The sequence below is a fragment of the Cydia pomonella genome, chromosome 8, assembly GCF_033807575.1.
Source record: "Cydia pomonella isolate Wapato2018A chromosome 8, ilCydPomo1, whole genome shotgun sequence".
Lineage (NCBI taxonomy): Eukaryota > Metazoa > Arthropoda > Insecta > Lepidoptera > Tortricidae > Cydia > Cydia pomonella.
Genome location: NC_084710.1, coordinates 8,164,104 through 8,178,068, shown reverse-complemented (window position 1 = coordinate 8,178,068; position 13,965 = coordinate 8,164,104). Strand labels below are relative to the sequence as shown.

General features: G+C 37.9%; 1 protein-coding gene across 2 annotated transcripts; it reads left to right on the top strand.

The window, feature by feature from the left end:
• LOC133520476 (uncharacterized) lies at positions 1-1,605 on the top strand. 2 transcript variants are annotated; one of them, XM_061854910.1, is made up of 3 exons: positions 1-408; positions 507-681; positions 852-1,605. In XM_061854910.1, exons 2-3 carry the CDS (start codon positions 651-653, stop codon positions 1,493-1,495), a joined length of 675 nt encoding a protein of 224 aa, XP_061710894.1. In that variant the 5' UTR covers positions 1-408; positions 507-650; the 3' UTR covers positions 1,496-1,605. The 2 variants fall into 2 exon arrangements, with proteins under 2 accessions (XP_061710894.1, XP_061710895.1); XM_061854911.1 differs by having other exon boundaries at positions 1-681.
• Positions 1,606-13,965: the final 12,360 nt, after the last annotated feature.

Here is a 13,965-nt window from a genome sequence, read left to right as displayed (position 1 = left end):
CGCCCCTTGGTAGTTGTGCATATATCCTCGCCAGTTGGCGCTACTTTCTATGTTTAAGGTATTTATCTCCCGAGGGAAAACTTCGCTAAAATAGATGGCACCACTTTGTACGTGTACGACAAACAAAAAGTGACGAGGTGGCCTCCAGTGGCGAAGGTCGGATTCGAACCAGCGTCTTTAGCTGACCGGGGCGTCTTTAGCCAGTTAACGTCATGAACCCCTAGGCCACCCCGTCACGGTGAAACTGGTCCTAATTTCTCGACTATATATGCAATCGTAATGAGACTAGGCGTTATGTGAAATTCGCATGTATCGATGCCAATTTCCTATAGCTCGTTGAGCAATAATGTAAATGACTACATTTGACCTCGCTCGACAAAGATGATTCAGTTTGCACCGAAAGTTGAGGTAAGTACATATATTTATATTTTAATTATTACAAAATAATGTAGTTTCGTTTCCTGTACGATAACTCAACAAACAAATCTTTTCCTCTTTTCATATAGTTCATGAGAACCGTTTCACACGTTTCTTTACCACATGCGCCCCGCCCGTCTACACCCCACCCCTCCACTGAATTTTTCTGCTATAAAAGAGCATGTTGAACCATATTCCCACTACAGTGTCACAACGAATATTGCGTTGAAATCATGGATCCGCAAGCTTCATCACATACCAAATGTAAGTATAGTTGTATTATACTCACATTAACATTTGAGTATTTCACCTCTGTTCTGTCTTTGTAGTTTAAATAATCTATCACTTTCGACCTATCCCCTATGTTCTCAATTAGGAATACTTGCTTACTTTTAATATAAATAATAACAATATTTTTATTATATTTTCCCCAGCCGACAACAATACCATCACCACTTGGTGCTGCCAGTGCTGGTTGTCCACCACCACAAGCGGCGGCGGCGGCGGCTGTGACGGTGGCTGTAGCAGCTCCACTTCGCAATCGTCACCCGGACCACAACCGATGGCAACAGCAAAGGCACTGTTAAAACAAGACGATGGGGACAAGGGAAAAACAAACTGCCTAGAGAGCGCTTCTGAGAGCGATACGAGCGATGAAATGAAATCTTTTTATCAAGGATGTAAAAGCAAGTGGATAAAAGCGTTCCAGAACAATACTCTGATTAATAGATGGCGCCTCCCCATGCCATTTCACACATTTAGAGCGGAAGTAGCGAGATTGTTAAAACGATTGTATATCGAAGGTCACCATGACGATTGTCATATTTACCTGTTAATTGTAATGTGGGACGATTTAAACGATGACGTAGAAGAGATAGTGGGAGATGCTCAAATCAACTATCAAGACTGGATTGCGTTATTAGGTGGCGTTACAGCGGAACTATTTTCACGCGTGGTGTTCAATACTAAATCTTTTAATTATTTAATCAATGTAATATTTTGTGTGCTAGGTCCAAACATAATAGCTTCCGGTGATTATGAATGTGAACCTAAATGTAAGAATGCTCGTACATATTAAGGTGATGATGCATTTATTCCTTGTCATTGTTTAATTTTAAATTGTTAGCTCGCTGCGAATGTAAATGTTTTAATGTACACGTATTAATAATAAATTCATATTACTGAATATAGGAATGTTTTATTGAGTGAAACCTCATTGATTTGGAGTAAATGAATATTTATTGAGTAAAATAGTTACACAATGTTATCTTTTTCTATCCAACTTTTTTCATTTAAGCCAAGCCATTTTACATACACTTTATTTCCACGACGCTTTAAAACTTTTTCCACTAGATAAATGTCATTGTGTTTAGTTTTCTGCAACTCTTGTTCATAAAAACATCCAGAGATGGGTTGGTGATTAGCGTCTTGAAGTAAATATGTCACTGGATTAGTAGTTTGCACTTTAGTTATTGTAAATATTTCCGTAGTCCAATTGCCGGTGTAGCCTTTGGCGAAAGTGGATTTATATTTACTAATTCTCACATGTTGACCGACCTTGAACTTGGCACGTGGTTTGACTTTAATGTGATTGTAGACTTTATGTAACAACTGTTTAGAGTTGTTTTTATTCACACTCGCCGGTGCCATACCGATAGTACGATGCAGTTTGTTATTGTAATATTGTTCCACTTCACTTGTCAGCTGTATCCATTTGTAGGAACCATTCATGCTAAATTGTTTCCAAATCCAATGTTTTAAGGTTCTAATTAGCCTTTCCACTATGGAAGCTTTCATGACACTATAGGTAGAGTAGTGATTGATATGATGATGTTTCATGAGCGATTTAAATTTGACATTGAAAAACTCTTTTCCATCATCTGATTGAATATTCTTGGGCTTTCTCCCGTTTTCACTCAAAATTCTGCTCATTGCCTTTGTAACATCTTCAGCGCTCTTAGACTTTAGCGGTTGCATCCAAGCGTATTTGGAAAAGGTATCGATACACACTAGAATGTACTTGTAGTTGTTATTATCCTTGGAGTACTTTTGCATATCAATTAGATCAATCTGCCATGTGTCATCGAGCCCCCTCTGAATGAATCGACGACGTGGAAATGTTTTTCTCGCATACCTGTGTATCTCGTTGACCACTTGAGCTTTACTCATTTTTCTTCAATCGCTTTCCTGGAGCTATTGCCGTTGCTGATGGTGTTTGGGCTGGTTGTGGTGCGTGTGTTTGTGTAGTAATTCTAGCTGATAATTGTTCAACCTTTACCCGTAAATCTTTTATATCTTTAATATTTGCCTTTAGCTTTGTGTTTAAAAATACTACTTGTTCATCCAATTCAGCCCTACAAATAGCATCAGTTTTAAGAAAAGATTTATGAATTCCTGCCACCCGTCTATTTTCAAAATTTACTAAATCTCGTTCCACTTTCAAGTCGTCACGGATTGTAGACTCGCTACCCAAGTATTGTCCAAACTTGTTAAGAGGCATTGTGAAAGTGAACGATGGGGGAGGCCTCATCGGTATTTATAACAAGGTAGCAAGGGGGGAGAGGCTTAGTTACAAAACATGTCTGTTTTATTAGATAACAGCTCAGAACAGGTTTAAAAACAGCTAAAACAGAAGAGGGTCTGTTTTCTTACTTTAAAATTATACCGCTCTCAGTCAGTTCCTCAACGATTGCATTGATCTCGTTCGAATGAGAGGTGTTGCCAGCATTCTGTGATGCTATCAAAAGCTGTAAACGGCTCACCAGTTCGTTGGGATCATCCCAATAGATATAATCAGTTTTAGGATAAAAAGTTTTAGTTGTTAATACATCTCTTCTACCAGAGTTCAAACATCCACCTTCTTTATGTTTCTTTGATTCTTGTGGTTGTTTAATGTAACATTGATATTTTACACTTCTATCTCCACTCAATTGGCCGTTTGGCGAGAATCCTCTACGATGAGCGTTTGTAATGTCTAAAATATTATTGTAATCCTCTACATCTTTTCTCAAAACTATATTCTTGTTTGGTATTCTTTTAAAGATAAGTTCCAACAGTCCAGGAGTTAGGTTGAATCGTGAATCTTTAATATGTAACACGTCATCAATGATTTTAACCCGACTATTACCAATATGCATTTTATTATCCTTGAGATAAACACCAAATGGTATTTTTGATGTTTTTAAAAGATGTTTCATATATTTATTTTGTAGATCATCAATACTACTATTACCACTACCACCACCACCTTCATCAAATTCAAGAGCCGACTTCATATCTTCAGCATCGCTAAACTCTTCATCTCCCTCTGTTTTTCTTTCATCATCATCATCATCATTATCAGCATCATCATTAGAATCATCTTCATCATCATCATCATCAGCAGCATCATCAAACTGTTGTGTTTTTGTAAAAAGATTATTACTCCACTTAATCAGTTTACTATTGGGTTCTTCGGTTTTAATCAGATATTTCCTTTTACGTGAATGTTTTGACAATGGTGTGGAGGTCTTTATCAAAGGGAGCTGGGGGTTATTCATTACTGCTGGTTTAGCATTGTCATCATTATTATTATTACCTTTAGATTCTAAAGCTTTAGTCATTAAAACATTGAGCGGTTTTGTAATTGGTTCAAAGGTTTGAGCTAGCGAAGTGTCAAGCAAAGTTTTATCTGCTCGCAACGCTTTTACTTTTCTCTTTACACTCTCAATGGAATCTACGAGTTTCCGTTTCAACTTTTTATTACCAAACATATTTTATTTTATAGTGTATGTGCTGATGCTGCTTTTGCTGCTGCTGCTGCTTTTGGTACGGCCGATGCTAATATGTTGATAGGATATAAATTAAACGACGTTGTTCTTCAGTAGCTGACAACATAAAACTGATAATAAACCGGAGATGACACTAAATTTTATACAATAATGAAAACGTCAAATCCTTTACGATATCGACCCTTATTAATGTCTCTCTCCTTGTCGATTGTTAAAAAAGTGTACTTTTTCTGCCAACACTCGCGACAAATTTCCTTAAATTTTTCCCAACCCATATCGGTGTTCACGTGATCGTCATAGGCATGTTTTAAATTCAACTCGTCCTGTTTGAATAGCAATATAAGATTGGCATTATCACGTACCAACTGTTTAGGTATCCTACTATATGTCTGGCATAAGTAGAAACAATCTAACCAACGATGACGTCCCATTGCAAAGTACTGACGAATGGCATCTTGATCTTCCAAAGCCACATCGTCAAATACAATGACGCTGTCCTCCGCAGCTTCCTCCGGTGGGACGACTTGACTCTTATCATTGTACGTGTGAAACGGTATGTCACCCGCTTGCTCTAAAACGTCACTCAGAAACTTGTATTTAGGTTGATTCAATGATTTCGAATAAAGATAAACATTATGAAACTTTACACCGTTCGGATGTAAGAGCAGAGACAACAGAACATTTGTCTTGCCACAGTTGGAAGGTCCACAGATGAGACATCTAATGTTATTCGCCAGCAACGAGCCATGTTTAAGGGAGCGACGAGTCATTGCTGGTTTCACATTATCATCTAGCACAACACTCCAATCTTTAATAGCCAGTGACGTGTTTTGTTTTTTAAGCTTCATTTCACTGTGATGTATCAAATCGTTAGGACATGTATTTTATACTCACACATACACACATACATGATCAAATTTCAAAGGTTTAAATATTATATAGATATATAGGCATACTTTATACTCACGTACACAGTCAAGTATAGATACTTGAGATGATAACACACATTGGCGGGGTTAGTGTTAAGCATAATCCCAAACGACCTAGACGACTGCGATCTCATAGTAGCGGTGGGGGTATTATAAATAATTTAATTAATAATCTACCATTCGAAGCGCACATACCCGGTTACAATTATTGCGGTCCCGGTACTAGATTGAAGGAGAGATTGGCTCGCAACGATCCCGGTGTGAATCCGCTTGACGAAGCTTGTAAATTACACGATATTGCCTACTCACGTGATAAAACATTGGAGGGACGTCATCAAGCAGATTTGCGATTGGCCCAAGCTGCTGAAAATCGTTGGCGTGGTAACAATTCAATTGGTGAACGTATTGCCGCGTTAGCGGTAGATAAGATTATGAAATATAAAGTTAAACACGGTATGGGTATGATTCCCATATCTAAAGTCATTAAAGCAAGTCGTGATGCTGTAAAAAAACACATTGCGAAAAAGAAGGATACAGCTACTAATACACTACTAAAAGTGGGTGTAAAAGCTGCTAAACATTTTGTTAAAGGGAAAATTGTTAAGGGACAACAGAAACAGCGAGTCATTCCAATACCTAAGAAAGGCGGTTTCCTACCAGCTTTGATACCGCTACTGGGTGCTTTAGCAGCCACGGGAACTTTGGCCGGCGGTGTTACCACTGCTGCTAAAAATATTTATGAAATGGTCAGGAATAGAAATAATAATAATAATAATGAAAGCAAGATTGTCGGTAGAGGTTTATATTTAGCACCTTATAAACGTGGAATGGGACTCTACATTACACCGGCTAATAACGCAGCAGCAGCAGCAGCAGCAGCAGCAACAGTATCGGCAACTGCAAAAGTGGCGAAAAAAAAAAAACAAGAAATTAGATTTACCTCCGATTGGTCAAGCTCTCACCGATGTGGACATTGTGAGATTTGCACGTAGAGAGAAAATCCCCTACTTTAGGGGTGTTTTCATGCGAGATAATCTCCCAAAGAAACCTCACTATTATGAAACTGGTATTATCAATTTAGACTCTCAGCAGGGTGAAGGTACACATTGGTGTGCCTATGCGAAAAAGGGTGATTATTGTCTATATTTTGATAGCTTTGGTGATTTGAGACCACCTCGAGAGTTTATTGATTATATAAATGATTCCGCTAGTACCAAACAACAGCGCAACATGCGAGTAGAGTATAATTACAATCGATTACAGAAATTTAATACTGTAAATTGTGGACACTTATGTTTGGCCTTCCTGTGTACCAATGCTAAGCGTTTGTTTTAAATAAATATCATGAGCATTACATGTGTAGTTTCATTCTTACATTAATCGTCTACCCGTCAGTATCATGTCTATGACATCATTCACAATAAGTCTGAGCGGTAACGAGCCTGTGTTGAATGTAGACTTTCAACCGGCTCTAGAATTGGACAATGATGGTTTTTACGAGTGTGCTCTCGTGTACTTTAAGACTTTCAACACTATTCCTAATGTTGATAAGAGCAATAATATGTTTCACTATGGGGATGATGTAATCGCAATTCCTGAAGGTTCATACGAGCTCTCCAGTATAATACACCTCTTGAACGAGGAAATGACAAAGAGGGCTAAAGGTGATGGTGAAAAATTGGTGGATATCTTTGTAAATAACAATACCTCCAAGTGTATGATATTCTCGCCAAAGTATGATATTCGCTTTGACAAACCAAACAGCATAGGGTCATTGTTTGGTTATTCAGCGAAAAAGCTTAAAGCAAAAACATCACATTGGTCGGATAAAACAATTAACATAATCATTACAAACACTATAAGAATAGAGTGCAATATTGTGGAGGGCTCATTCGTAAACAACAAGCCGTCACATGTTTTACACGAGTTTTCACCTGACGTCCCGCCCGGCTACCAAATTATTGAACAACCTACCAATATTATATATCTACCCGTCAAGAAGAGTAACAATCGCATACAAAACATTGAATTGCGCATTGTAAACGAGCACGGTAATACGGTAAATTTCCGAAGTGAAAGCATTGCACTTCGTTTGCATATTCGTAAAAAGTAAAAAAAAAAATGATTATACATAACAATAAAAGCCTTGGTAACAACACCTTCACAACTAGTCGAGATCTTGCTCTCGTCGAGAGAACTACTACAACTCGTCGTATTAACGAGAGACAGCGGCAGTCACTACAAAAACAACAACAACCAAGGAAATTGACTAGAGAAAACAGTACATTTTTACAGAGTATCGGTTTCAAAGTATGTCCTCGTCATCTATCTTAAACATTGGTGAGAAGGTGTTATTCGATGACAGTATAGAAAGTATAGAATTTCACCCATACACTCCGTATAATGACTCTTTCAAAAACAACGATAACATCCACATATGTATCAACCGTCAAGATCTAATTCTACTACCGAGTCAAAGTCAAATATTAGTGGAAGGCACTGTGGAGAAAGGCTGTCTACTGGTCAACAATGGTGCTGCTTTTTTATTTCAAGACATTCGTTATGAATTGAACGGTGTGGAGATTGATCGAGCGAGAAACTGCGGCATCACGTCCACCATTAAGGGACTAGTCTCATACACCAAGGAAATGGACCATAGTCTTCAGACAGCGGGGTGGGAAGTTGGTGCTAAAAAGATACATGACAAGTTTACATTAACCATACCACTATCTCATTTCTTGGGTTTCGCCGAGGATTACAAGAAGGTAATAATGAATGGGAAACACGAGTTGATATTAAATCGCGCCAGTATAGATGTAAACTGTTTAGATTTAGCACCCGTTGATCCGAATACGGTACCGAAACCGCCGACTCCAAATGGTGAGATTGAAATCACTCGTGTCACATGGAGGATGCCAGTCATAAAAGTATCTGATAAGGAGAAACTGCGCTTAATGTCGTATGTTGAGGGCAGCATACCAGTTCAGATAGCGTTCCGCACGTGGGAACTGTATGAATATCCCATACTACCTTCCTCAGAACGTCATATTTGGTGCATCAAGACTAGTACTCAGCTGGAGAAACCTCGCTATCTCATTGTTGGTTTCCAAACGGCACGCAGGAACGACAAGACCAAAGATATGAGTATATTCGACCATTGTAATCTTACCAATTGCAGGGTGTATTTGAATGCACAGTATTATCCATACGATCCTTTTTCGGCTGAATTTAAAACAAACAACTATGCGTTCTTATATGATGCATTTACCAATTTCCAACGATCGTACTACAGCCGTGATCATACCAGCCCTCAAGTAAATTATGCTCATTACAAGACACACTCTCCATTAATAGTCATTGACACGTCCAGACAGTGTGACAGCTTCAACTCGGGAGCTGGTGCTATTGATATTAAATTGGAAATGGAGTTTAAAGAGAATGTACCTGCCAACACCACGGCATACTGTCTCATTATCAATGATTCACTGTTTGAGTACAACGCTCTCACCAGTGCCACACGTAAAATCATTCAGTAGAGCATTGACCACCCTCAATTGTAAACGTGTCTTGGAACTTTGAAAATACGTTTAAAAAATGAATTATTCAAACATTTTTTTACCTTCTTACACACCATCGATTGATTGTTCCGGTGCTGGTGATGGTTGCTGTGAGCTGAGCAAGAGTGTCTACAATCTCAAACGCTGTCCTGCTGGTGCAAGTGCTCCGATTGCAAATATCCATGTATACTTGAAGTTGCAGTTTATTCAAGCTAAAATCAGATTACATACCTGTGTCAGTTTTAATGGCCATTATGAACTCACCTGTGAAGAATGGAATGCAATGTTTGCGGAAAAAGTTGACGTCATTGGAAACTTCTTTCATAGCCCAATGTGTGTTTCACCAGAGCTGATTCAGTGCGATCGTCTTCGGATGTGTATCTCTCCTGTACCGTTACTTTTACTCAGCTGTGACAATGAACCGGTGACGAACACACACCCCTTGGTGATAAACCACATGGAATGGAGTCATATCGAATGTGTTATGGAGTGTATTAACGCACGTATCGGATACTTGAACAAAATAAAATCTACCTACGAAAACCGTCTCAACTTCTTCAAGAAACATTTCAAGATATATCACCCCGCTAATGTTCAACATGCACGCAATATTATAGGTAGTTTGTGCAATGTAAACGATATTGTCGACTCTGAAATCAAGTGTTATGCCACCGATATTTTGTGTAATACCTATATTTTCAATTGAAACGGTTAAAGTTTCATGAAAATAAAAATAAAAAACAATAACTAACCTATTTATTATTTATTTTAACATAGAACCCTTATCTTTCTTCCTCCCCTACACCAATGCAATTGTAGGCTGTACAGTAATAACGCGCAGTCATAATTGAATATTACGTCTTTTTTTTCTACTCACAAAGTGGGTTCACCAGAGTATACTTGAAGATATGTAATCATTCACTTGTGTTTGGTCGACGGGAAATCCCCGTTTTCTCTAACCATTCTCAGTCAAGCCCGATGATGCAATAATGACTCACTGTGTCGACACGTGCAAATCATGTGTGGGCGTCGCATGGCGCGTCGCCGGCCAGGCTCCCCTTCCCCGCTTCGCCGCGCACCGCAGACGTCAGCGCACGAGTCGAGGTCGACCTCGACACGTGCAAATCATGCGTGGGCGCGGCGCCGGCTAGGCTCCCCTTCCCCGCTTCGCCGCGCACCGCAGACGCCAGCGCATGGCATGATGCAACTCGCTTAGTTGCCCGCAGCCCGCCTCACGGCACGACCGTACCGTTGTCTGAGCGAGTGAATTGAACCATGGCGTTGTTACATCATTGCAACTTTTGTAACGAAGATGTATTATCAAACTGTTTGATATCTCATTCGGAAAGTGACCGCCACATCCTGCTTTGTGCACAAGAAAAGTCTGCCGACGGTGCTGTTTACATTGTTGACAGTGCCTTCAAGTGCAGAATAATTACATACCGGATTAATGGGAGTGCAGACATTTTGGATCCTAAAATGTATTTGTTGAATATTGGAGAAACGCTTGAAAAGCTGATTACCATTGAACTAAAAACACATAAACATGTAAAAATAAATGTTGAACTCTTTGGTACTTTTGTGAAAACCAATGCTGAAGGTGAAGTGATACGTGATCTAAAGTCATTCAACACAAAAAACGTGGCTCTGCATAAAGACTGTATGGATTTTCCATCGTATTTTGAACAAATATCCTTGTGTATTTCCAAAAAATGTGAAGATTTCGACGAAAGGGACAGCGGTTGGGGTCTCGAGAAGATTGAGTTTCTCAACGTCAACGTTAACAAATATCAACCACTCAAAGGATCTACATATATACCACTGCCACCCGAGGTGCAATCGAAGAATGCATGTGTTAACGTGAAAAATCGTGATAACAAGTGTTTTTATTGGGCCATCATTAGTGCTCTCTATCCAGTTGATAAAAACAGTGATCGTCCCTCATCGTACCCACATTATACAGACATTTTTAACGTGACAGGTATAAAAGATCCGGTTTGTCTCTCGGACATTAAAAAGTTTGAAAAATTAAATAAAATCAGTGTTAATGTATATGGTATTGATACAGATAAGAAAAGGGATGACAGGGGTCTGACTATTGTACCTCTACGTATTTCGAAAATGTCTTGCGAAAATCATGTAAATTTGTTATATTTTGAGAGAGGTGATGTTTCACATTATTGTTGGATTAAAAATTTGTCTCGTTTAGTGAGTTCGCAAATTAGTAAGCATGGAAAAACAACATGGATATGTGATGGGTGTTTACACCCCTTTGCAAATAAAAATAAACTAGATCGACACCGAGCAATTGGTTGTGGGGAGACACTTGTAGAGCTACCTAAGCCTAATAATAAATACTTACGTTTCAAAAATTATAAAAATAAAATGAAAGTGCCATTTGTAATTTATGGTGACTTTGAATCGATTTTAGTTCCGTTAGATAATGAAAAGTCTACTACTACAAGTGCTACTTGTAACACCCATAAACATGTGCCATGTAGTTTTTCCTATTATATTCATTGTGAATATGACAATAATTTATCCAAATTTGTTATCTATCGCGGTGAAGATTGTGTGGAGAAATTTATACAGAGCATTCGTGAAGACGCTGATAGAATCATAAAAATCTTGCAAAAAGTCGTACCACCAAAAAAAAATTACAGCGACAGCAGCGGTGCTAACACATCCTCCAATATATGTCATATTTGCAAGAAAAAAATTGGAGATGATGAAGCTTATGTAATTGATCATTGTCATTTAACGGGTAATATTAGAGGCAAAACACACAATTCATGTAATTTGAATTACCAATTACCAAAGTTTATACCAGTCGTCTTTCACAATTTGAGCGGTTACGATTGTCATCTATTCATTAAGGAATTAGCCAAGATTAAGGGAAAGTTAACCTGCATTCCCATTAACAAGGAAAAATATATTTCATTCGATTTAAGGATTGACGAATACAGTCTAAGGTTTGTCGACTCGTATAAATTCATGTCAAGTAGCTTGGATAAACTAGTTTCAAACCTTTCACAGGACCAATTCAAAATACTACCAAATTTCTTACCACCATCCGATAATTGTTACGAACGTGAGAAATATATGAAGTTACATACGCGTAAGGGAGTTTTCCCTTACGAGTATGTAAGTGACTGGAGGCGGCTTGAGGAAACTGCGCTACCCCCTCAGGCCGCCTTCTATAGCAGCCTCACGGACTTAAATATTTCCGATGAGGATTACCAACATGCAAAAGATGTTTGGGATGCGTTCAATATTACAACTCTGGGTGAATACTGTGACTTATATTTAAAGACAGACGTTCTATTATTGGCTGAAGTGTTTGAAAACTTTAGACAAGTGTGTATAGGTGCGTATGAATTAGATCCGTGTCAATATGTCACTGCACCCGGTTTGAGTTGGGACGCCATGTTGAAACATACCGAAGTATGCCTAGAATTGTTTACGGACTATGAAATGATTCAATTTATAAAGAAAGGTATAAGAGGTGGTGTCTGTCAAGCGTCAAACCGCTATGCTAAGGCCAATAATATATTCATGCATGATTATGACGTGAATCAGGACAGCAGTTTTATCATCTATTTGGATATAAATAATCTTTACGGTGATGCCATGCGACGCCCGCTTCCAATCGATAACTTTAGGTGGATGAGTGAAGACGAGGTTAAACTGTTTGATATATCAACACAACGGATAGACTCTGATGTTGGATATATATTGGAAGTAGATTTGGAGTATCCACATAGCTTACATGACTTGCATAATGATTACCCTTTCTGTGCTGAAACCAAACTACCAATTGAGGGTAAAATTAAAAAGTTATTGCTAACGTTCGATAACAAAACCAATTATGTTGTGCACTATGCTAACCTCAAACTATATATTAAAAAAGGGTTAATTTGTAAGAAAATTCATAGAATTCTCACTTTCAATCAATCATCTTGGCTAAAATCATATATTGACTTAAATTCGCAAATGAGAGTCCAAGCTAAAAACAGTTTTGAAAAAGATTTCTTTAAACTCATGAATAACTCCATATTCGGGAAAACTATTGAAAATGTCGAGAAAAGGGTTGATGTCAAGTTGTGTAAACAGTGGGATACTTTGCACAGCGAACATAAGCAACGAACAAAACCTACATATGGTCTCGATCGTTACATTTCCAGACCAAATTTCCACAGTGCCTCTATTTTCTCTGAAGAACTGGTAGCTGTGCAAATGAACAAAACCATAATTGTATACGACAAACCTATTTATGTAGGTTTTAGTGTATTAGATTTGAGTAAACAAATCATGTACAACTTCCACTATGATTACATGTTAAATAAATACGGTGATAATGTAAGCCTTTTATACACGGACACCGACTCTTTTGTTTATCATATCAAAACAGATAACTTTTACGAAGACATTAAACCTGACTTGCAAAGCAGATTTGACACTTCAGATTTGCCTCAAAACAACGTATATAATTTACCACAAGTCAATAAAAAGGTTGTGGGCATGATGAAGGATGAAAACAATGGAAGAATAATACGAGAATTTGTTGGGTTAAGGGCAAAAATGTATGCGTATATATTAGACTCGGATGACAATAACGAAATTAAATGTATAAAAAAAAACAAAGGTGTTAACGCCGCTGCTGTACGTAGGTTAAATTTTAATAAATACTATACCTGTTTAGACTTGAGTAAAACTCTCTATGATAACATGTATAATTTGATTAGTGATAAGCACAATATGTACACTCAAATTAGAAGAAAGAAAATTCTCTGTGGTAAAGATGAAAAGAGATTCATTTTGAACAATGGTAATAAAACCCTTGCATGGGGACATTGTAAAATAGCTAAATTATTGGTAAATAAATAATTACTCATTCACTTTTAAACTTTTTTTTTATTTCAGTATACCTATCTATCTACACACCTGCGCATACATGATCATTTCTCCACATTATTGTTCAACGAGCTATAGGAAATTTCCCATTCCCAATTCAAAAAGCAGTGTATAGGTTTTTAAAGTGTTGGCAATGCGCGTGTAACAATTCTAAAGTTGCAGGCATCCATAGGCTACGGTGACAGTTTATCATCAGGCGGACAGTATTTGCCACCGACGTGGTATAAATAAGTTCACCAGTACCAGGAATCGGAATTAGGTCAGCTAAAAAATACCTATTACATAATATAGAGTGGTTACAACCGGATATAAAAATGTATTTTTCTTGAATACCTGGATATTCGATATTTATTTATTATTCACATACAGATATACTCG

Excerpts from the sequence above, each read along its gene's own strand:
- LOC133520476 (XM_061854910.1), top strand. The coding sequence starts at position 651 with ATGGATCCGCAAGCTTCATCACATACCAAAT. Across the intron at positions 682-851 it reads AGCTTCATCACATACCAAAT|CCGACAACAATACCATCACC; the intron begins GTAAGTATAGTT and ends TATTTTCCCCAG.